The sequence below is a fragment of the Panthera uncia genome, chromosome D4 (assembly GCF_023721935.1).
Source record: "Panthera uncia isolate 11264 chromosome D4, Puncia_PCG_1.0, whole genome shotgun sequence".
Lineage (NCBI taxonomy): Eukaryota > Metazoa > Chordata > Mammalia > Carnivora > Felidae > Panthera > Panthera uncia.
Genome location: NC_064807.1, coordinates 55990811 through 56013863, shown reverse-complemented (window position 1 = coordinate 56013863; position 23053 = coordinate 55990811). Strand labels below are relative to the sequence as shown.

The 23053-nt window shown below is 52.6% G+C and overlaps 1 protein-coding gene across 3 annotated transcripts in view; it reads left to right on the top strand.

Moving 5' to 3' along the window:
* Positions 1-50: 50 nt before the first annotated feature.
* TLN1 (talin 1) overlaps positions 51-23053 on the top strand; it is a 31654-nt gene continuing 8651 nt past the window's right edge. The window contains exons 1-38 of one of the 3 annotated variants that reach the window (XM_049626074.1): positions 51-274; positions 6337-6499; positions 6744-6841; positions 7100-7229; positions 7336-7488; positions 7748-7890; positions 8005-8132; positions 8851-8911; positions 9556-9660; positions 9991-10146; positions 10891-10992; positions 11156-11232; positions 11456-11636; positions 11785-11898; positions 12019-12127; positions 12347-12555; positions 12674-12772; positions 13772-13939; positions 14104-14398; positions 14969-15135; positions 15945-16073; positions 16252-16368; positions 16456-16569; positions 16761-16895; positions 17048-17176; positions 17768-17870; positions 17994-18202; positions 18563-18682; positions 18890-19087; positions 19285-19424; positions 19607-19700; positions 19803-19892; positions 20002-20124; positions 21285-21428; positions 21902-22063; positions 22298-22438; positions 22532-22713; positions 22907-23039. In XM_049626074.1, the coding sequence (XP_049482031.1) occupies positions 6370-6499; positions 6744-6841; positions 7100-7229; positions 7336-7488; positions 7748-7890; positions 8005-8132; positions 8851-8911; positions 9556-9660; positions 9991-10146; positions 10891-10992; positions 11156-11232; positions 11456-11636; positions 11785-11898; positions 12019-12127; positions 12347-12555; positions 12674-12772; positions 13772-13939; positions 14104-14398; positions 14969-15135; positions 15945-16073; positions 16252-16368; positions 16456-16569; positions 16761-16895; positions 17048-17176; positions 17768-17870; positions 17994-18202; positions 18563-18682; positions 18890-19087; positions 19285-19424; positions 19607-19700; positions 19803-19892; positions 20002-20124; positions 21285-21428; positions 21902-22063; positions 22298-22438; positions 22532-22713; positions 22907-23039 (5088 nt within the window). In that variant the 5' untranslated portion in view covers positions 51-274; positions 6337-6369. Of the gene's footprint in view, positions 316-4361; positions 4763-6336; positions 6500-6743; positions 6842-7099; positions 7230-7335; positions 7489-7747; positions 7891-8004; positions 8133-8850; positions 8912-9555; positions 9661-9990; positions 10147-10890; positions 10993-11155; positions 11233-11455; positions 11637-11784; positions 11899-12018; positions 12128-12346; positions 12556-12673; positions 12773-13771; positions 13940-14103; positions 14399-14968; positions 15136-15944; positions 16074-16251; positions 16369-16455; positions 16570-16760; positions 16896-17047; positions 17177-17767; positions 17871-17993; positions 18203-18562; positions 18683-18889; positions 19088-19284; positions 19425-19606; positions 19701-19802; positions 19893-20001; positions 20125-21284; positions 21429-21901; positions 22064-22297; positions 22439-22531; positions 22714-22906; positions 23040-23053 lie in introns of those variants that run through there. The other 2 variants (XM_049626064.1, XM_049626069.1) reach the window with 2 other exon arrangements.

Sequence of the window (23053 nt, the reverse complement as noted above, 5' to 3'; positions counted from 1 at the left end):
GAGACTAAAAGGGAACTCGGGCGCAGTCGGACGTTTTCTCCGGATTGCGCCGCACCCTTGCTTCCTGCCGGGGAGGGGCAGGAAGCCCCTCTCTTCGCTGGCTCCCGAGCATCGAGAGCTGGGGCCAGAGCAGCTTCCTGCAGTCCCCGCAACCATAGAGCGCGGGCCCAGGGCGCCGCCCGCGGGTGGGGGACGTTTCGGGGACGGAAGTGGCCGCGAGAGTGTCGAAGGGAGGGCGAGGCCGGAGCCCGATTGCCACCCGGAGAACGAGCGGGTTAGCGGGCCGGCGGGCGGGGCACAAGCCGGGCAGCGCAGGTAGGCCGGACCGGGCCGAGCCCGAGTCTCAGGGTGGGGTCGCGAGGCCAGGCCCGGGAAGCGAGCGGGCGGGAGGGCGGGCGGGGCCCTTGACTTCTGCGTCTCCTGTTTCGGGTACTGTTGGAGTGGTCATCGTCCAATGTATCTCGGCCTGGGATCGGAGTTAAGTAGGCCGTTAAGGGTGCCAGGCCCTTCCTGGGATCAGTCCTCTGTCTGGGAAAAGTTTTGGGGAGGGTGACGAGTGGGGTGGCAGTGAGGCGCAGGGCGGGGATCGGCTTTGAGGTTAGCTGATAGCGGGTATAGGGGTAGGGAGGGAGCTTCTGGTGAGTTTGGGATTAGGTGGAGTTGGGTTTAGGAATCAAGGTTGGCTTTAGGAGATATAATGGTGGAGTTAAAATTTAGAGTTACTGGCCTGAGTCAGGTCTGTTTTATGTACGTAAAGTTTGGATTAGGTCATTATTTTTGTTTTCTAGCCAACCTAAGTCAAAGTTAGGGTTCAGGGCCAGGTTAAGGGTCAGTACAGGAATTAAATTAGAAATCTAGTTTTAGAGGTTAGAAAACATTAGGACAGTACCGGGGTAAATAGCGAAGGGGATGGGTCAGGAATCAAGTGACAAAGGAGTTTTAGGCTTAGGGATCAACATTTAGGGTTAAAGTCAGGGAATTTGGTGCTAGTGGTAAAAATTAGATCAATATTAGGGATCAATGATTGGATATGGGTGTCTGCTAGGAAAGGGATGAATGTCAAAGCCAGTATTGGGAACAGGAAACAAATTAAGGTCAGGGTTAATGTTAGGAATTAGGATTAGTTTTAGGGGCGTTATGGTTGAGGTCAGGGTAGTTGACCTCAGATAGATAAAATTTAAGAGATTGGCAGTACGTAGGCACTCTTGTTTTGCGGAGAAGTCTCATTCCTGCATGGTTGCAGAGGTCCTTTAGCCCAGAGATATGATAGACTAATTTCAGGTTAGGATTCTGGGCTTCTGCTAGAATTTCAGGCATCTGCGATTCTAGCTTCTTTATTCTGTTCTCTAAACCCAAGGCTCTTGATGTGGTCACCACAGTTGAGGGGCAGGGGTTTCTGGACTATGTTGTTTACAAGGTAGGAATTGGGAAAGGGACTGGGACACAGGAGATGTACAAGGCCTAGTCAAAAGAGGAGGACTGCTTAGGGAGAAGGGGCTATGATTAAGGGGCAGCCCACCAAGATAACACTGCTGCCGTGGAAGAAAGAGATGACTGAATCCTCTGACAGTTCACCCCCACTGCCTCCCAGATCCCTCATTCTCTAGTTATTAAGTCTTCTCTCCAGCTCTCCTCCCTGGCCCTGCAGTTCACACCTCCCTGCGTACCCCCTTTCTGCAAGCACAATCCTGCATACAGAATTCTCCCCTCATCGGTAATTTTCCCATGTTGTTCATCTTACCACCGGTTCCCAGCTGCCATTCTGCCTCCCTTCCTACCCCTGAATCTTCACATCCTACCATATTTTGCCCTTTCCCAAATCTGAGCTTTCCCATCCTCTTAAAACACTCTTCCACATTTTCACTCACTCACCTACCTGCATACCTCGTGGTCATCTCCTAATACCCCACCCCCAGCCCAATATAACTATCCAGTACTCCCAGGCCCTGCTATGTGCCAACCCCTGGTTCTAAGCCTCCTTAATTTCTTGGTCCAGTTGTAGATCCCCTCCCCCCACTCCCCAAACAGAAAAGAGGAAACGAGACCCAAAGAGGAAACTGGGTCTTGCTGATCTCACGCCCAGCCAGGCCACTGACCACACCTCCATTTCACTCCCAGCCTGACCCTGCCACTGACCACAGCACTATACCCTACCCAGCGTGACCCAGCCACTGGCTGTGCCCTATACCCACCCCACCCCCCACTAACCCCAGCTTTGCTTAGACACTGCTGGTGTCCCTTCGCTCTCCCCCCATCTCAGCCTTATTTAGCCACTGACCACAGCCCCACCTCTTCTCAGCCTCCTGTATCTTGCTCTGGCCTCTGACCTCATTCTTTCATTCCCTGACTTACAATTATTTTTCCCCTTCCCCTAGCCGGATCCAGTGACTGGTCATATATGTATTTTTCCTATCACCAGCTTCCCCAGCCTTTCTCTACACCTTGTATTCCCCATTTCTAGTCCAATACAGTCACTAACCTCATCCTTTCTGCCCATACGTGGTGCTAACCACCTCCCCATCCCCTGTGCCCCAGAGCCTCATCTTCATATACCTAGATCGACCGACCCTTTCCTTCTTCCCTTCCCAACTCCTTACCCAAACTCAAGCCACCCCAGTCACTGAAAGGCTACTGGTGATAGAAGCTATGGGACCCCAGTCTAACTTCGGGCTCTGGTCCCTGAAGGTTGATAGGACAGATTGTCATCGGGTCCTCTTAAAACTACAGTTGACCAACATCCTCCTCTCTACCATTCTAACTACTGACAACTCCTCTCACTTGTGCTAATACGGTGTCTTTCTGACCAATCTCCAAGGTAACTGCTAGAGTTATTTTCCAAAATCCAATTCTGGTTATGTCCTTTCTGTGCTCAAAGCCTCCCTTGACCTTCTGTTGCCCTTCAGTAGGTAAAATACTCCCTTCTCTCTAGTCCTCTCCTTCCCTTTCCACACTAACCCTGACTTCCCCATCACTGCTCCCTTGCAGGTACCCTGTGCTTTAACCAGCCTGCCTACTCAGTTCCCTGAATGCTCCTCCGCGATTAGCTGCTTCTCCATCTTTGCTTATGCTATTCTCTCTGCCTGGAATGCTAGCCCTGACTCACCTCCGGCTGGCATAGAGAGCTTGGGCTTCGGAGTCAGAGAAGCATGTGGATTCAGATCCTGGCTTCACAACTTAATTAGCTGTATGACTTTGGAGAAGTTCCTTAAACAAGTATTTAACATCTTTGCACCTCAATTTCCTAATCTGTAAAAATGGAAATAATGATACCTACCTTGCCAAGTTGTAAGGATTAAATGAAATTATGTATACGAGGAAAGTGACATAATGGTCAATAAAAGATCATTATGATTTTTTATTACCTTTAATAAAGTCCTGACTTCAAATGACACTTTTCACAGAGACTTTTTGGTCCCTCTTCTCTGACCTAAAGGGATCTCTCCCCTGAGGATGCATCTCTGGACTCTTACCACATCCTGCCTTGTATTATAATTCTATATTTAGCTTATCCACTCAACTAACTGGGAGCCCCTTGAAAGCGAAGGCTAAGGCTTACTCTTCTTGCTTCCCAGTCAGTGAGAGTTTAGCCCGGGCCTTTTCTACAGCAGACCCTCAGAAATGCTTGTTGGATGAATGGAGGGAGAATGTGTAATGGGAGATGTTGGGGCAAGTTGTTCACTTACCGATAGAGGTGTGTTTGTGGGGAAGCTGTGTGAGTGGGATGGGGTCTTTACGGGAAGATAACGTGGTTGTGATAGGGTCTGTGTAGGGACTGCATGTTTGAGATAATGTGTGTGGAGACAGTGTAAGTAGCTTTGTGAAAAAGAGCTCTGTGCATAGGCTGGAGTGCAGTTAGGGAGAGTGAAAATGCATGGGTAGGGTGTAGGTGGTGAGGGGGCTATGTTGAGGGAGATCAGGTCCAGCCCTTCGCTGCCCAGTCCAGCCCTAAATGAGCCTCCAGCAGCCTGAGGCCGGATATGTCAGTCTCACCCACAGTCCTCCCCCCTCCACCGCGGTTGCGGACTCAGAGGCCAAATTTGGTAACAGAGTGAGTGTTACTCCCCCAACCCTCATACGTTCTGACTTTGTCTTCAGCTTTCTCTCTCCCTTGTACTTCTCTGTAGCTCCCTGTCTTTCTGCAGCTCCCCTTGTGGGTATCTGCTCTGACTATATCTCCCTGTACCCCTGATTCTTTACCACCACCACCCCCCCCCCCCCCCCCCCCCCCCCTTCATACCTTCCCATCCTTTGTGGGTTTTTGCCCCTTTTCCCCCCTCCCCCCCCCCCCCAATTGCCCAACTCCTCTGGAATGCATCTCAGGAATGTCTTGAGGGAGGAGGAGCTCCCTGGGAGGGGGGTATGGGGGGCATTGTTGCTGTTCCATAAAACATGATGGAAACGGGAGCAAAGTTCTCAGGCCAGAGCAGGAACTGGATAGCTTCTCCCCATACTTCCAAGGGCCTTGTTCTTTGCCCTCATCACCTCCAGTTCACTCTTTAATTCCCTTTCCTCCCTCACCCTCTGGTAGCTGTATGGGTGTCCACTCAGTACCAGCCTGGGAATAAGGGTAGGCATGACTCATCTCCCTTATCGGGGTGTCACCAGAGGTTTCCGTGAAGAAGATGGGGGCGTCCATGTCCGGAGGAAATGGGGGAGACATGCAATTTCAGGTTAGGGTAGAGGGTCCTTTCAGTCCTGCCCTCAGCTCCTCTGACTGCTCTACTTCACTGACCCTCCAGCCCTCCAGCAACCCCACAGCCAGGTCTGTCAAGCTACTGGGAGAGGTGGCCGAGGAATGGGGAGGTGGGCAGCGAGCTGGAACTTGGGAGACTGGAATGGTCCTATCTTGTTTGGAAATAAAAACAGAGTGAGCTGTGGTTTCTTCTCTTGTGAGACTCTGGACTGTTTATAAGGTCAGAAATGTCTATCAGATTCTCTGATCCACACCTTTCCCACATCTGCCTGCCTCCTGTTTCTACCTAGATTTCCAGTCCCCTTCACCTCATCCTTCCTAACCTCTTTATTCTCCAAATACATCTCCCTTCCCTTTTCCTGGTTCTCAGCTGGCTGCTGTATCCCAGCACCTCCACCTCTTGTTTTCAACCTTCCCCCGAGCCCAGCTTTTCCCCACCTGGGGCCCCCAGTTTGCTGGGGGGGAGGAGGGGATCGGCAGCCCGGATTTGCTCATTCTCTTAGTTGAGAGGAACCAATCCCCATACCAAACTGGGTCACATCATCAGCTGCCAGGCAGACTGGTCCTCTTGTGCACTGGGTGCCACCTGCAGGGGTTCCTCCAGCCTGCTGAGAGGTGGTGCCAGGAGAGTGGGGGAGGTGAGCATGGGACTGATATCATGAGCTACACCGAAAATACCATCAAGGGAGGCAGTGAGATGGAGAGCAGAGTGTGAGGAAGACTTGCTGAAAACCAGAGAGCATGAGAGTTGTAGTGAGGACTGGGTATTAACTTGGTGACTTAGAGCAAGGACTGAGTTAGAGGGACAGGGCTCTCTGTCTGACCTGCCTTGAAACTACCCCACCTGCCCCACCATGGTCTGATATCCATTCTGCAAAATTGAGGCGTTGACTAGGTAATTTCTGAGATCCCTCTGGATTAGAGAATCATAATTCTATCTTGAATGCCAGGGAAGCCAACCACAGGGCCTGGCTCTTTGGGAAGGCCCCCACCATGTGAGGTTAGAGGAAAACCGGGACAAAAGTAGGCCTAGATAGCTTGAACCACCAGTGTTTGGTCTTCCAGCCGGGCTAGGTCGAGTCAGTGTTTGCAGGCTTCAGGAGCTCTCGGGAATTCTCTCATATAACATCCTTATTTTGCAGAGGAGGCTAAAGCTGTCAGAGGGGAGGTCACATGATGAGTCAGGACAGAGCTCTGAAAATCCCAGACAGGAAAAAGCTAGCAAGACATAGTGGGAGACAAAGAGAAAAAAAAGACTGAACCAAGAAAAGATGAAAACAAGGCAAAGGCAGGCCTGGGAAAGGAGCAGGGATAAGGGGCAAGAGAGAGTCACTTGGTAGAAAGAAGGGAGGCACAGATTCTAGTGATAGGGATGGGGCAGTGTCCTCAGGGAACACTACATTTCAGACCTGCTGTTGCACCTTGCAGACCGACTCTCCTTCACTTATCTTAGATGGTTAGGGTTGGTTCTTTTGGTATAAATAATCTTTCACGCTTTAAAATTCTGAAATGAAACAAAAACAACCGCATCACTATCTGCTTTGGTAAGTCCCTTTCAAAAACACGGCTCCCTGGGGCACCATCTGAGGGACCTCCTCTCCTCTAATGAGGGTGTGCTCTAATGCCCTAATACCACGGACCAGGTATAGCCAGGCTGGAGAGGAGAAGCTGCCACCATGGTTGCACTTTCGCTGAAGATCAGCATCGGGAATGTGGTGAAGACGATGCAGTTTGAGCCATCTACCATGGTATACGATGCCTGTCGCATCATTCGTGAGCGTATCCCAGAGGCCCTGGCTGGCCCTCGTGAGTCTGAGTTACCTCGGTGGGTGGGGTGGGAGTCTTCAGTCCCTTCTTGTTCCCAGGCTCTTGGCTTTAAGGGATGACCCCATTGTCCCTCAAGGCTACTCATCACTCACGCCTGTGCTCCGCGGTTCCCTCTGTTCCCTTTAGGCCCACAGTCCCTGGGGAAATAATAAGGGGCAACAATGCAGCCATTCAGCCACACTGGGGTCCTCATAGGTCTGAGGTGATCCATCCTCTCTTTTAGCCAGCGACTTTGGGCTGTTTCTGTCAGATGATGACCCCAAAAAAGGCATATGGCTGGAGGCTGGGAAAGCTTTGGATTACTATATGCTCCGAAATGGGGTGAGTATCACTTCTTCAAGGACCACCAACATCCTCTTCCATCAGCTTCCCCACTCCACCTCCTGTTTTCAGCACCCACATCCATTGCCTCTGATCCTCTCCAGACTGTCTATCACAGGCAATCAAAATACCCTGCTTTTGAGTGAGCCATCGTCGTCTTACCTTCAGTAATCTACTTTCCTCCCCTCTGGCCATGGAAAAAGGAAGTAATACCTCTAGCTTAAAGTAGGCTCCTACCTCCTATTCCCGCCCCAATAGGACACCATGGAATACAGGAAGAAGCAGAGGCCCCTGAAAATCCGTATGCTCGATGGAACTGTGAAGACTATCATGGTGGATGACTCTAAGACTGTCACTGACATGCTCATGACCATCTGTGCCCGCATCGGTAAGGGGTCCTGGTGGGGCTGAGGGCTCGGGGATGGAGGCTCCAACTCTACCAGAAAACACGGGTGCAGTGCCTGGGATGCTACCAACCCCTCGCGCTCCCCCAGGCATCACCAACCATGATGAATATTCACTGGTTCGAGAGCTGATGGAAGAGAAAAAGGAGGAGGTGACAGGGACCTTACGAAAGGACAAGACACTGCTACGAGATGAAAAGAAGATGGAGAAACTAAAGCAGAAGTTGCACACGGATGATGAATGTAAGCAGAAATAGAAAAAAGAGGGCACTGGAAAATGGGCAGGGGGCCACGGGGCAGCTGTTTATTTATTAGTTATTGACTACCTGCTTTTGTAAGATGCCGTTTTAAGATACAGGATGCATCAGTAATAAAGTTCTACACTCATGGAACTTATCGGTGAGAGAAAGTAGGAGATAAAGAACAAACAAACAGAAAGCCAAAGACCAGGCAGCACAGGCGCCCTGGGGGCTTCGCATTGAGGGGACTCTCTGTGTCCCAGTGAACTGGCTGGACCATGGCCGCACACTGAGGGAACAGGGAGTGGAGGAGCATGAGACGCTTCTGCTGCGGAGGAAGTTCTTCTACTCAGACCAGAATGTGGACTCCCGGGACCCCGTGCAGCTGAACCTTCTTTATGTGCAGGTGTGGAGAGGATTTACCTGGGATGAGGGAGGTACAGAGAGGGGGGCAGAAGCACAGCGAGGGGTATTCCCGCACCCCCACACAACATTCACCTCCTTTTCTTGTGCTCTCCAGGCACGAGATGACATCCTCAATGGCTCCCACCCTGTCTCCTTCGACAAGGCCTGTGAGTTTGCTGGCTTCCAATGCCAGATCCAGTTTGGGCCCCACAATGAACAGAAGCACAAGGCTGGCTTCCTCGAGTGAGTGACCCACATCCCACACCCTGTCAGGACCCAGGACTCCCTGCCATTGTGACCCCAACAGCCCTGCCCCCATCCCGGGCCTTCTCTCTCCATTTCCTCTTCTGAAGTACCAGGGTTTGACCCACATGGGTACCTGTTTCGCTGCCATCAGCCATTTGTTTCCTCACTGGCCCCCTGTGGAACATGAAGGTAGCCTAGAATCTGCCTCTACCCCATACCTCTCAGGCAAGCATGTAGCTTTTTAAGATTCTCTGAAGAATTTTACTATAGTGGCTAGAGGGAAACAGTACATTTTTCCTCATAGGGAACATTAGACTTAGAAAGCTTCACAAGTCTCATCCACTGAGAGTTCTCAGAGTGAATAGAGTTCGGCGCCGCTTGCTTAACTTCCTCCATGCATGGTCATCCTTCTACCGAGCTCCTTCTGCTCTTGGTTCCCTGCAGTAGTGCTCTAGACTCTTTCCCTCAGGGACTGGGCCTGCAACTCAGGTTCCCTTGTCCCTTTCCCTGTAGGGAGAGACGCAGGCTGCACTCCAGAGCTAATGCTAAGTCATCTCGATTTCATGGACAATCCAGACTCTCTTCCCTCGAGCTTTCCTTCTCCCCAAAGATAATACTGTCCTAGACATTTCCTCACGCCCCTAGGCCCACAGTCCATGGCCCACATACCCCCGATGCTGTCCACTACATGCTGACCCTCCCTTTTCTGGTGTAGCCTGAAGGACTTCCTGCCCAAGGAGTATGTGAAGCAGAAGGGAGAGCGTAAGATCTTCCAGGTGAATGGGGGCAGGGGAAAGTGTTTGGGATGCCCCGGGAGCTTTGCTGCTTAATCCTACTGACTGAATGGACCCCCGGCCCCTTCCCTGTCTCCTCCCACCCCGCTTCCACCTGCCAAGCTGTTCTCCCACCTCTCCTGTGCCAAGAAAGCGGAAGACCTGGGCTTTTCATCTCAGCTCCATCACTGCATTTGCTGTGGAATTCAGTTCAATATTCTTGGTTGTTTTTTTCTTTGCATCTAACATGGGATGACAGTACCTGCCCGGGGTAGGATTGATAGGAAAATCAAATGAGATAGTATGCCTGAAATTACTATGAAAAGTATATCTTTGTACAAACATAATGTGTTATCCCCACCTCTTGAATATTCAGCCCCAAAAGTCTTCTATCTGACCTTCTACTTCCTATCTGTTCACGTCTCCAGAATGTCTGCAAATTCTTTAACTATATTCCTTGAAATGTTGCTTCTGCGTATCCTTTGTCAGTCCTCATCCCGTCACCCTCTCGTTTCTCATACCTTGCACCCCCTAACCTTTCCTGTGCCCCCTACAGTACGCTCCCATCGTAGTTAACGTCACAACTCCTTGTCTGTGATGCTATCCTCCCACGTTTCGCTAAACATTTCTCCATTTTCTACTCTAAGGCACACAAGAACTGTGGGCAGATGAGTGAGATCGAGGCCAAGGTGCGCTACGTGAAGCTAGCCCGTTCCCTCAAGACCTATGGTGTCTCCTTTTTTCTGGTTAAGGTGGGTTACAGACCCTTCTCACCATCCTCCTTATTTCCACTCTTAGTCTTTCCTCTCAAAGTCAGGCCCTGCCCTTGGTTACACTTTCCATCATCCCTACAAGTCCCATTCTCTCTACTTGCTCTGACCTTGTGAAAACTTGCCCTGTTGGCAGCCCTCTGCCACCAACTTTCCTCCAGACCCTGCCTTCTCCCTAGTGGAGCTTGTCCTGGGTCCATCCATAGACACCCAGTTCAGCTCTCCCACCCTCCTCAGCACCCCCTTGTGGTCTAGATCTGATCTGCTCGTTCACCTCTCTGGCACTAATACCAACAACAATCTGCCTCACAGGAAAAGATGAAAGGAAAGAACAAGCTGGTGCCCAGGCTTCTGGGCATCACTAAGGAGTGTGTGATGCGAGTGGATGAGAAGACCAAAGAGGTGATCCAGGAATGGAGCCTCACCAACATCAAACGCTGGGCTGCCTCTCCTAAGAGCTTCACCCTGGTGAGTCCGGGTGCCCAGGAGGGAAAGGGCTTTGGAATTTCCAGACGGGGGCAGCTGAGAGGTCTCTCCCCTCCCTTGGGATAGTGCACTGAATGTGACTCCAGAAAAAAGGAGGACTTTACAGGACCCTGGGGGTCAGAGAGAAGGAGAAGCTTTGCTAGAGAGTTGTGCTTAAATGACACAATCTTTGCAGTCCACAGAACTTGACTGTAACCAGCAAACTGAGCTCACAGGAGACTTGGGGAGAGGGAAGAAAAAGGTGAAAGAAAGAAAAATAAGCCTCCCCTCTTTCAGCAGCAACTATACAATAGTTTTCCCCCTGGCTTTATATTTCGGTATTAGGGATTAGAAACTGATACCACCTCAATGAAGTGCCCTATCGAGGGGACAAGAATTTAATAAAGGCTATTTTTCCATTTTGGATACTAGTGCTAACTTTCCATTATGGTCATTGAATGACAAATGTTTGTGTCTTCCCAGCTTTATTATCAGGGTGAGAGAAAAGCTATTTCTTAGACAGCATGCATTTGAAACTATGTAGCATAGAGACTGCTCCTCAGAAACAAAATGTTGCCCTCCGGGGAGAAAAATAAATGGGAAATTGAAGAAGGGTAGGCTTCTCTCTAGAGGGCTGTTGGCAGGGGAAGACACCCTCACCAGCTTGGCCTTGGGGCTCCCATCCTACCCTTTTCCATCGTGGGTAGATGCAGGCTCTCCCACTGAGCCCCCACCTTGTCACCCTAGGATTTCGGGGACTACCAGGATGGCTACTACTCAGTACAGACAACGGAAGGGGAGCAGATCGCACAGCTCATCGCCGGCTACATTGATATCATCCTTAAGAAGGTGCTTGCCCCAGCCTTTTCCTTATCTTCCCTCACCTTCTACCCAAGCCAGTCCTTTAGAAGTGAAGACCCAGGTTCTGGAAAAAGGCTGAGTAGGGAAAGAAGAGGCTGCTTTTTCCCTGCCTCTCTCTTCTTTAATTCTTGTTCCTTTTTCCTTCCTACAGAAAAAAAGCAAGGATCACTTTGGGCTGGAAGGAGACGAGGAGTCTACTATGCTAGAGGACTCAGTGTCCCCCAAAAAGTACGAAGGTTGCTGGGCTGATCCCATCCCCCAGGGGCAGGGAAGGCAGGGCCTGACTCCAACGACTGTTGAGGGGTGGGGAGTCCCTAGGATGGTTCCTTAACCGGTCACAGGCTATCACACATCCCCCTAGACCACAGGACCTGCAAAGGTAGTACAGCTGGGTGGCAAGGAGGTTAAGACAACAGTCCTCTGAGTGCCGCCCCGTGTGTCCCCTCTCTAGGTCGACAGTCCTTCAGCAGCAGTATAACCGGGTAGGGAAAGTAGAACACGGCTCTGTGGCCCTGCCTGCCATCATGCGCTCTGGAGCCTCTGGTCCTGAGAATTTCCAGGTGGGCAGCATGCCACCTGCCCAGCAACAGATTACCAGCGGCCAGATGCACCGGGGACACATGCCCCCTTTGGTAAGAGTGCTTCCACTGCCACCACGGTACCAGGCCTTCCTCCCCATATCAGCTGTTTGTCTTCCCACGTCCCTGTTCGTAGTCCTGTCCCCAGCCCACCTCCTCTTTCCTCTAAGCGTTCTCTGTTTCTCCTCCCCTTGTCTTGTAGACATCAGCCCAGCAGGCACTCACTGGGACCATTAACTCTAGCATGCAGGCTGTGCAAGCCGCCCAGGCCACTCTGGATGACTTTGACACTCTGCCCCCTCTGGGCCAGGATGCTGTGAGTATGGGACGGAGGAGAGGCCAGCGGTGCTGAGGCTGGGACTCACAGGAACGGGATCGGAGTTAACCGGACCAGAGCAGATCTTGAACTTTGCCTCTCTCTCGCTCTCTCTTTCAGGCCTCTAAGGCCTGGCGTAAAAACAAGATGGATGAATCAAAGCATGAGATCCACTCCCAGGTAGATGCCATCACAGCTGGTACTGCCTCCGTGGTGAACCTGACAGCAGGTAGGCCGGATGCCAAGTCCTATCTGTATGTGGTGGGGGTGGGGGAGGAGGAGCGCGTGCAGGCACCAAGTGTGACTGGCTCCAGGTGGGACTGCCCCTCAACTCAGGGAAGAGACCGTGTCTCTCTCGGCACACGTTTGTGACTAACGCCTGTGATTGCACCTCTCTAGCCCATTGTCTGGCCTGCTCGCCTCACGTGTGCTCCTCTTCCTCCCTCAGGGGACCCCGCGGAGACAGACTACACGGCAGTGGGCTGTGCAGTCACCACGATCTCCTCCAACCTGACGGAGATGTCCCGCGGCGTGAAGCTGCTGGCCGCCCTGCTGGAGGACGAAGGCAGCAGTGGCCGGCCTCTGCTGCAGGCCGCGAAGGGCCTTGCCGGGGCGGTGTCAGAGCTGCTGCGCAGTGCCCAGCCAGCCAGCGCTGAGGTCAGGGGCCACGGCTGGCACTAGGGAGGAGACCCCAAAGGAGGAGGGGGCAGTCCAGATTGTGGGATGGAAGTGTGGGACCTGTGGGCAGCTTCTGACCGGTGTCCACTCTCCACAGCCCCGTCAGAACCTGCTGCAAGCAGCTGGGAACGTGGGCCAGGCCAGTGGGGAGCTGTTGCAGCAAATTGGGGAAAGCGATACTGACCCCCACTTCCAGGTTAGTGACTTACCCAGCCCCTAGAACGGAAGCTTCTTGGAAGTAACCTCTGACCCTGAATCCAGCTCCTAGTCCTGTTACTACAAAGTGACTTCTCAGCGCCAAACGGAAGATGTGTTTGCAGGGAATGACATTGGGAACCTCCATTCCCTTTTGAAGGCATGAAAATTTAGAACCCCTGAATCCAAACTGAATCTACCAGGTCACCCTTGGCTGATGATATTTTGTAGTCGCCTGCCATCTTCTCCTTGTCTTCCCTATATATAGCCTTTGTCCCAACTCGACATCTTGAAGCTGCCTCCATACCACCCTGAGGACACTGTTCCTCTAGCTCCCCCTTCCCCACCCCATGCCAGTTTCCTCAGCTGACTTGTCATCCTGGATTTCCCACGCAGATATGTGCACCCAGAGGGGCTGGGGTTCGATCTCCCCCCGAACCCCCCACGGTAATGGCCTCTGGCCTGGGCCTTCCCAGCTTTGTTCTCTCTGAGCCGCATACACTCGCTCTGCACCTCTCCCCCAGCCTCCTCAGGGGGCAGAACATGATGGAGATGGGGAGGCATGTCACAGGCAGGACTTGGGAAAATGGGATCCGGGAGGGTTGTATGGGGTCTTGTACTCCAGGGTGACTGCTTCCAACCAAGATTGAGAAGAAATGGAGAAAAAAAGCTGGGGGTGGGAGGGACCCCAAGAGGTATCTCTCTCCATCCCATTGTAACAGCACCGCCCCTCCCTCCCCATTGCAGTCCGAGTGTATCCGCCTCATGCGTTTCTCCCTCTGGTGTAGGCTCTGTTTCTCTCGGTGTGGGTTTGTTCCTTGGTGGGTGTTCTGTCCTACTGGGTGCTCAAGGCAGGGGCTTGGGGTAGCTTCTGGTTGCTTCTGCATACACTATCCAGTGATTGGAGTCAGTGGGAATAATGAAACCGCTCATGCCTCTGAGAAGGGTCCATGGATCCCAAGCTCGATCTTAGGCCATGCTGACAGTGCTTTTCTCACAGGACGTACTAATGCAGCTAGCCAAGGCCGTGGCAAGTGCTGCAGCTGCCTTGGTCCTCAAGGCCAAGAGTGTGGCCCAGCGGACAGAGGACTCAGGGCTTCAGACCCAGGTCATTGCTGCAGCGACACAGTGTGCCTTGTCTACCTCCCAGCTGGTGGCCTGTACCAAGGTGAGCCACAAAGGTTGCATTAGCCTGTGCTGAGGGGTGATGGTGCCACACACAGGAGCCTGTCATTTCACCTCTCTGGCTCCTTCTTACCTATTCTGGTGGCTGTGGGACTCCTCACGACTCCTTTCCATTGCCTTCATCTCTGACACTTGCTTTGCCCACAGGTGGTGGCACCTACAATCAGCTCACCTGTCTGCCAAGAGCAGCTGGTGGAGGCCGGACGCCTGGTGGCCAAAGCCGTGGAGGGCTGTGTGTCCGCCTCCCAGGCAGCCACGGACGATGGGCAGCTGCTGCGGGGGGTAGGAGCGGCGGCCACAGCTGTCACCCAGGCCCTGAATGAGCTGTTGCAGCACGTGAAGGCCCATGCCTCAGGGGCTGGGCCTGCTGGCCGTTATGACCAGGCCACTGACACCATCCTCACTGTCACCGAGAACATCTTCAGTTCCATGGGTGATGCTGGTAAGGACACCACTCCTGGGAAGACAGAGAACCCTATTGAGGCTCCCCGAGCCCATTGGGCACTCCCTTGCAGACCTGCCAGTCCCCGCTAAGGACTCAGCAGAGTAGACCATGTACTTATTAAGCTCTCTGAAACTTCCAGTTTCTCATCTGTAAAGCAGGAATGTGATCCCCGTTCTGCCTTCTCGGGTATATTTTGGAGAATATACAAAAGCATACACAAACGTAGCTGGAAGTTGGAAGGTGGCATTAAGAAATAGCCTTCTCCACTCCACCCTACCTGCTCACTCCCAAAAGGAGTGCACTCCTTCACAAGGAGTGCAAGACTATTTACTGAAAATACTCGTTAGAGACTGTCTTCTCTCCCATAAAAGTTCACCGGGAAATCTGTCCCTCTCCAAGACCTTAAACCCAAAATACAATAACTCCAGGGGAATCACTTTGAGAACCTTTGTGTCTCTTTAACTGCCCCCCAAGAGCCCTGTCTACCTTGCCTGCACCCCTTTCCCCCACCCTGGCACCCTCGCAGTGTCTCTGGCTTCCTTACCTGATAGTGCTCTGTCCTCTCAGGTGAGATGGTACGACAGGCTCGCATCCTAGCCCAAGCCACCTCTGACCTGGTCAATGCCATCAAGGCTGATGCCGAGGGGGAGAGTGATCTGGAGAATTCTCGCAAGCTATTAAGCGCCGCTAAGATCCTGGCCGATGCCACAGCCAAGATGGTGGAGGCTGCCAAGGTACGAGCCCTCTGTGGCCAACTCCCAGACTGAGACCTGAAGGGAAGTAGAAGGGTCCAGATGGTCACCCTTTTCTGATGGGAGAGACCCAAGTAAAGCAGAAAATGTAAGAGTGCTCAGGAAGTAAAAGCACCCTCGGTTTCAGGTGCATAGGGGCCCAGGCTTCCAGCCACTGTGACTGCCAGGGTACTTGGTGACCGACATGCCCTTTTTCTTCCTCTGAGTCCACGCTCTGCTATCCTTACTTTTCCCTACTTTGTTGCCACCACCTGCCTTCTTCCTGGATCCTCTGCTTCATGGCCTGTCCTGGGAATGCATATAAGCACTCAGTCCTGGGACCTCTGCTGCCAGCAGTACAGAGAAAGACAGGCAGTGGGACACAGGGTGCAGATGACCGTCGGGAAGAAGCCAAGAGGTTCTTGCACTCCCCGGGCTCTGAGGCTTTCCAGTTTGCAGGAGTAACCAGCTCCCCTGCTTTGGTTTTTGAAATCCCTGCTCTAAACTGAGTCCTCCTTGTCCCAAAGAGCCTTAAACACACCCTTTTGCCAGTGGCATTTAGGGGGCAGTAGGGAAAGAAACATGGCTTCTTCCCCCAAAAGGGAAAGAAGAAACGGTTCTACCTAAAAAGGGCCCAAAGGGAATCTAGGGGTCCCCTGATTCCCCTTTGCTTGCTTGAGGCAGCTCATCTCAGCTGTGATTACCTTTCAGTGGGGACTTTAGGAAAACATTTGAGTCTGGAGAGGTCAGAGCAGAGCTTATTTGGGGCGCACAGGGATGCTGGGTGAGGACCGTCTCTCCGCTTCTCTCAGGGAGCAGCTGCTCACCCTGACAGTGAGGAGCAGCAGCAGCGGCTGCGGGAGGCGGCTGAGGGTCTGCGCATGGCCACCAATGCGGCTGCGCAGAATGCCATCAAGAAGAAGCTGGTGCAGCGCCTGGAGGTGAAGCTAGGAAATAACCCAGGAGCGGGAGTGTGGGTGCTGTGGGAGGAATGAAACCGGGAGGGTTGTGCAGAGAGAGACTCTGTCACTGTTTCCTTGTGGGATAGTGTGGCCAGGGTGAGCCAGGGACTGGGCAGGGGAGCGCCTGGGGCTTGTCCTAACTACTCTGTCCTCACAGCACGCAGCCAAACAGGCTGCAGCCTCAGCTACACAGACCATTGCAGCAGCCCAGCATGCAGCCTCCACCCCCAAGGCCTCTGCTGGCCCCCAGCCTGTGCTGGTGCAGAGCTGCAAGGTGAGACTTGGTGGGAGGAGATGTGGGACGAGTGGGACTTTCCCCCAGTCTATGGGGAGGTGGCTCTCATGACATTTTCACCCACAGGCTGTGGCAGAACAGATTCCACTGCTGGTGCAGGGCGTCCGAGGGAGCCAAGCTCAGCCCGACAGTCCCAGTGCTCAGCTGGCCCTCATTGCTGCAAGCCAGAGCTTCCTGCAGGCAAGGCACCCTCTCCCCACCTCTCAGACGAGACCCTTCCCACCCTTCTAAGTCCCCTAGATCACCCACAGTTTGAAGCTCTACCAGTAGCCTCCTTCCCAGACTGAGCTGTGGCACTCAGTGTCCAGACCATCTTTAGTCCCTGTATCCAAGCAAATGGTACATTTATCTGCCCACCTGTTCCTCAACAGCCAGGTGGGAAGATGGTGGCCGCTGCAAAGGCCTCAGTGCCAACAATTCAAGACCAGGCTTCGGCCATGCAGCTGAGTCAGTGTGCTAAAAACCTTGGCACTGCATTGGCTGAACTTCGGACCGCTGCCCAGAAGGTAAGGGAGCTGGCCATCTTTGGAAAATGAGGGTGGAGTTCTGGGATGATGGGGAGTCTGCAGAATAACCTAAAACAGGGATAATTGTATAACATGGGACATTAGTGGGACACAGCAGTACCTCTTGTACCCAGACTTCCTTGTTATTGTAGGCTCAGGAAGCATGTGGGCCTTTGGAGATGGATTCTGCACTGAGTGTGGTACAGAATCTAGAGAGAGATCTACAGGAAGTGAAGGCAGCAGCTCGAGATGGCAAACTTAAACCCTTACCTGGGGAGACCGTAAGTATTCTTAAGACCTTTTTTTTTTTTTTCAATGTTTGTTTATTTTTGAGAGTGAGAGTGCAAGCAGGGAGGGGCAGAGAGAGAGGCAGACACAGAATCCAAAGTAGACTCCAGGCTCTGAGCTGTCAGCACGGAGCCTGATGCAGGGCTCAAACCCATGAACCATAAGATCATGACCTGAGCCAAAGTCAATGCTTAACCGACTAAGCCACCCAGGTGCCCCTAAGATCTCATTCTTTTTTTGTTTGTTTGTTTTGTTTTTATATTATTTTTGGGAGAGCGCAAGCGGGATAGGGGCAGAGAGAGGGGGACAGAGGATCTGAAGCAGACTCTGCGCTGAGCCCAATGTGGGACTCAAACTCAAGAATCACGAGATCATGACCTGAGCCAAAGTTGGACGCTCAACCAACTGAGCCACCCAGATGCCCCCCTAAGACCTCATTCTTAATCAAACTCTGAGGTTTTCTTTTCTGCCTGCACCCTGGAGCTGCCCAAAACCTTCATTAAACTGCCAGCTGACCTCAACTAGTTTCTTAAGTTCCCTTTTCCTGGTTCCTTCTGCACCTGAGTCTCCTGCTTCTTCCCTAGATGGAGAAATGTGCCCAGGACCTGGGAAACAGCACCAAAGCTGTGAGCTCTGCCATTGCCCAGCTGCTGGGGGAGGTTGCCCAGGGCAATGAGAATTATGCAGGTATGTGGGCAGGGCTGGGAATGGAGCTGGGAGCAGGAGCTGAACGAGGGATAGAGCTGATGGAGAAAGCCACTGGAACCAGGGCCTGGCAGTGAAAGCCCCTTTTCCCTTCTGTCTCCCTAGGGATTGCAGCTAGGGAAGTGGCAGGTGGGCTGCGGTCACTGGCCCAGGCTGCTAGGGGTGTAGCTGCCCTGACATCGGATCCTGCAGTGCAAGCTATCGTGCTTGACACGGCCAGCGATGTTCTGGATAAGGCCAGCAGCCTCATTGAGGAAGCAAAGAAGGCAGCTGGCCATCCAGGGGACCCTGAGAGCCAGCAACGGCTTGCCCAGGTCAGGTTTGGGAAACAGACCGCTTCCCCGTACGGCCCACCCTGACTGGAACAGAGTCTCAGCCACACTGACAGACACCTTCTCAGGTCTGCTCTTGACAGCTCTTGTCTGGATTCCACCTTTTCCCTCAGTCCTAGTAGAAGTGTCTCAACCTGCGGCAGGGTTTAGCTGAACGCCAAGCGTGGGGCAGTTTGGTCACTATCACTTGACACTCTAACTTCAGCCCCTTCAGCTACACACGCCCTTTCCTCCTCACTTTTAGAGGCAGTAGAGCGCTTATTTCCCAGGTCCCATGAGTGGAGGAGGTGCTCTCCCAAATGGTTTCTTTTTTGGCAACACCCGTCTCCTTTTCTACCTCAGGTGGCTAAAGCAGTGACTCAGGCCCTGAACCGCTGTGTCAGCTGCCTGCCTGGCCAGCGAGATGTGGACAATGCCCTGCGAGCGGTGGGAGATGCCAGCAAGCGACTCCTGAGTGACTCGGTAGGAAGACCAGGGGTGTGGGGGGCACGTAAAAGCTGAAGACTCCAAGCTTCTCTCCACGTCTAGACCTCTCCTTGACCTTGACTTCCCAGTTTTACCCCCTTTTGTTACTCCCAGGCTCAGTGCCCACCTCCCAGCACTCCTTGACTAGACTCTCCCTCACATCGTCCCCCATGCTGGCTTCTGACTTTCTTTCTGACCCCGCAGCTTCCCCCCAGCACTGGGACGTTTCAGGAAGCTCAGAGCCAGCTGAATGATGCTGCTGCTGGGCTGAATCAGGCAGCCACAGAACTAGTGCAGGCTTCTCGGGGAACCCCTCAGGACCTGGCCCGAGCCTCAGGTCGATTTGGACAGGACTTCAGCACCTTCCTGGAAGCTGGTGTGGAGATGGCGGGACAGGCACCGGTATGCAAAGGCACAGGGTCTGTTTCAGGGGTTAGACAAGAGGTGCCTGTGTGACTGCATGGTCCTAACCTCTGCCTGGCTCCCCCCCACCCCCCACCCCCCTCTAGCACTATTTGAGTGTCTAGGACACAGAGCCTTTTAGAGACAGATAAGAAAGGACTGACCGGACAACATGTTGACCTTTTCGCCTTCAACAGAGCCAGGAGGACCGGGCCCAGATCGTGTCCAACTTGAAGGGCATCTCTATGTCTTCAAGCAAACTTCTTCTGGCTGCCAAGGCCCTATCCACAGACCCTGCTTCCCCCAACCTCAAGAGTCAGCTGGCTGCAGCTGCCCGGTAAGTAGGAGCTGGGAAGCCCAGCCCTGGAATGTTGAAGAGACTGGGGAGGGGACATGTCATGAGAAGTCCCAGCTTAGGAATGGTTACAGATGAAAGAGAAATAGCTAAAGACTTTCTATGCGTGTAGGACCCAAGAATGATGACCTGTGCATGCATTCACTCGACTCTGTTCTTCCCAGGGCAGTGACCGACAGCATCAACCAGCTCATCACCATGTGTACCCAGCAGGCGCCAGGCCAGAAAGAGTGTGACAATGCCCTGCGGGAATTGGAGGTGGGTACTTGGCAGGCTAAGTGCTGTGAGGTTAAGGAAGGTACTCTGGGTTTGGGGGTCAAAAAGGTGTCTTGAACCTTACTTTGTCCTCCCCCTATACAGACAGTCCGAGAACTCCTGGAGAACCCAGTCCAGCCCATCAATGACCTGTCCTACTTTGGCTGCCTCGACAGTGTAATGGAGAACTCAAAGGTAAGTGTGGCAAGGAACCCGGAGGGCAGAGGACAGGAAGATGGAACTAGGGACTCCTCTACCCCTCGGAGGACAGGAACTGGCTCTCCCGAAACCCTCTGTTTCTTAGGTACTGGGCGAGGCCATGACGGGCATCTCCCAAAACGCCAAGAACGGAAACCTGCCGGAGTTTGGGGAGGCCATTGCCACGGCCTCCAAAGCCCTCTGTGGCTTCACCGAGGCAGCTGCTCAGGTTATTCCCCTGCGACGGTCCCTGCAATACCTCTGCTTTCTCTACCCCACCTCCTCAACAGCCGGGCCCTTGAGTAGATAATCAAGAAGTTACGTTTGCAAAACCAACTCTGGAAACTGGTTCTTTCCCCTTCTGAGTGGGGGTGTTTGTCAGCAATCATAGAATACCAATAGTTCTGGCTGCTGTCACCCCTGAGCCCCTGGTACCTTGGGTTATGATTATACTGTCTAATGACGGGGCCTTTTCCAGCCCTGGCTTTCTTGGTATATACTAATTACCAAGTGCAAGTCATTTTTCACATAGTTACTACTTTATTAAAATAGTGCCAGTAACTAAATTTCCAGTTATTTGAGTCACCGCTTAACTGTGCCTTTTTATGCAGTTATGAAGTATAAACACAACCCATTAGCTATGAGACTGTTTTGCTTTAGTATATGAACCCTTAAGACAAACTGGCTTGAGAGTTCATCTCAGAGTGTTTCTCTGAAAGCCTCAATCTTGCTTCCTCAATCTCCCCTATTGCCCTTTGCCCTGTTCTGTTGGGTGGCCTCTTTTTTATGGTATGAAAAGCATAAAGAGGAAAAAGAAGAGCTACTATGTGTTAAATGAAGTATGAATCAAACCTGTGATGGTCTTCTAATCGTAAAAATAAATTTGGCAATCGTTATACCAATCCCTTCCCTCTTTCCAAATCTCTGAAGCTTGGAAGTGTTATAAATGTCAATGATCCTAACAACCTTCCCAGTATTGGAACTGTTTCAAAGAGACTTTGTGCTCATGCACATGTGTGTGCACGTGTGTGTGGCAGGGTGGCTTTCAAACCTTTTTTTATTTCTGCTTAGAGTAAGCAGTACTTTTTTCCTTATGATCCAGCAGATACACATCTCAACAGAAGTTTGATTAAACTCTGTGTGGTTTTTTTTTTTTTTTTTGCTTTTCGTTTTTTGTTTCTTTTACTTTTTTAACCTTCTGAAATGTTCGAGCACATTTAACAAAACAGGAGCGTTTTTTTCTTTTTTATAGCGTAATTATTATTTGTTAACATACTGCCACTCATACAGAACCCTGGATGCTAGACTTGTCCCTACTATCACTGTTTGATCTCACGTGGGGGATATTCTTGATTTCTCACCCCACCCGCATCCCTTCTCTCTCTCCAGGCTGCATATCTGGTGGGGGTCTCTGATCCCAATAGCCAAGCAGGGCAGCAAGGACTGGTGGAGCCCACACAGTTCGCCCGTGCAAACCAGGCGATTCAGATGGCCTGTCAGAGTTTGGGGGAGCCTGGCTGTACACAGGCCCAGGTAACTTAAGGGAACAGGTGCTGTGGGCGAGCCTGGGAGAGGGTGGCGGGCCAGGATGAACCGGCCCCATGAAGAGAGAGGGAGAGGTGAGATGTGGGGAAGTAGAGGCTGGAGACGCATCTGTGACCTTCCACACACAGCTTCTCTGTGGGCAATTGTCTTCTCCTGCCGTGTTTCTTGTCACTCTTAGTTACTGCTAAGTTCACAACTCCTCTGTAGAAGTTTGAATCCACTCTCCTACTTACCCTATTACGGGTTCTCCATAGTGTGTCTGTCTCTCATTTCCTCCGCCCCATACCGTTCACCTTCGGGTATCTGTCTCCCACATCTTCCCTTTTCAGGTCACTCTGTCCTTCCTAATTAGACTTCCAAAGGTACCGCTTTCCATCCCCAAGCCTGCAGGGGCTCTCGCCTGGGTGTGGAGACTTCCTTCCTGCCCTCATCGTGGCTTTTCCACGTGTCTGTCTCCTCAGGTGCTCTCTGCAGCCACCATTGTGGCCAAACACACCTCTGCACTGTGTAACAGCTGCCGCCTGGCTTCTGCTCGCACCGCCAATCCTACCGCCAAGCGCCAGTTTGTACAGTCAGCCAAGGAGGTGGCCAACAGCACAGCCAATCTCGTGAAGACTATCAAGGTTGTCAGTGTTTGAAATTCCCAGCCTCCCTCTGACCTGTCCGGTCTCCTCTCCCCTGGTTCCCCCATCAGTCCCTGAAGCCTTCTACCAAATCCCATCTGCCTGAGCCCAAGCCCTTTCCTGTCCATACTGCTCATCACCAGCCTCTCCTCACCTCTGGCCCAGGAGAGGAGAGCCAGGCGTCACTTCCTTTGCCTACAGTCAGTCCTGAGGGCCTGTCACTTCCACTTCCAGGCACTTGACGGAGCTTTCACAGAGGAGAACCGTGCCCAGTGCCGAGCAGCAACAGCCCCTCTGCTGGAGGCTGTGGACAATCTGAGTGCCTTTGCATCCAACCCTGAGTTCTCCAGCATTCCTGCCCAGATCAGCCCCGAGGTGAGGCGGCGTGAAGACAAAACCGATGCACCGGCTGCCCCCTCGTCTTTGCAGCAGTCTTGAGACTCACCTCCCTGCCTCTTCTCTCCCCAGGGCCGGGCTGCCATGGAGCCCATCGTGATCTCTGCCAAGACGATGTTGGAGAGTGCCGGGGGACTGATCCAGACAGCCCGGGCCCTAGCAGTCAATCCCCGGGACCCCCCGCGCTGGTCAGTGCTGGCTGGCCACTCCCGTACTGTCTCAGACTCCATCAAGAAGCTTATTACAAGCATGAGGTATTGAGTGGGTAGAGAGCCAGTGTGACCAGGGAACATACTTGTAGCAGCGTGGGGTGGGGACAAGGAGTGCAATGAGGTGGGATAGTGTTGGAGGGCCCTTGTTGTCCAAGAATCAGGGGATACGGGGAAAGATAGGCCAGCCTGTTTTAAAGGGATCTTCTTGGTGTTGGAGCCTCTGATGTATCTATAGGGACAAGGCTCCAGGGCAGCTGGAGTGTGAGACAGCCATTGCAGCTCTGAACAGCTGTCTGCGGGACCTAGACCAGGCTTCCCTCGCTGCAGTCAGCCAACAGCTTGCTCCTCGTGAGGGAATCTCTCAAGAGGTAAGGGGGAACAG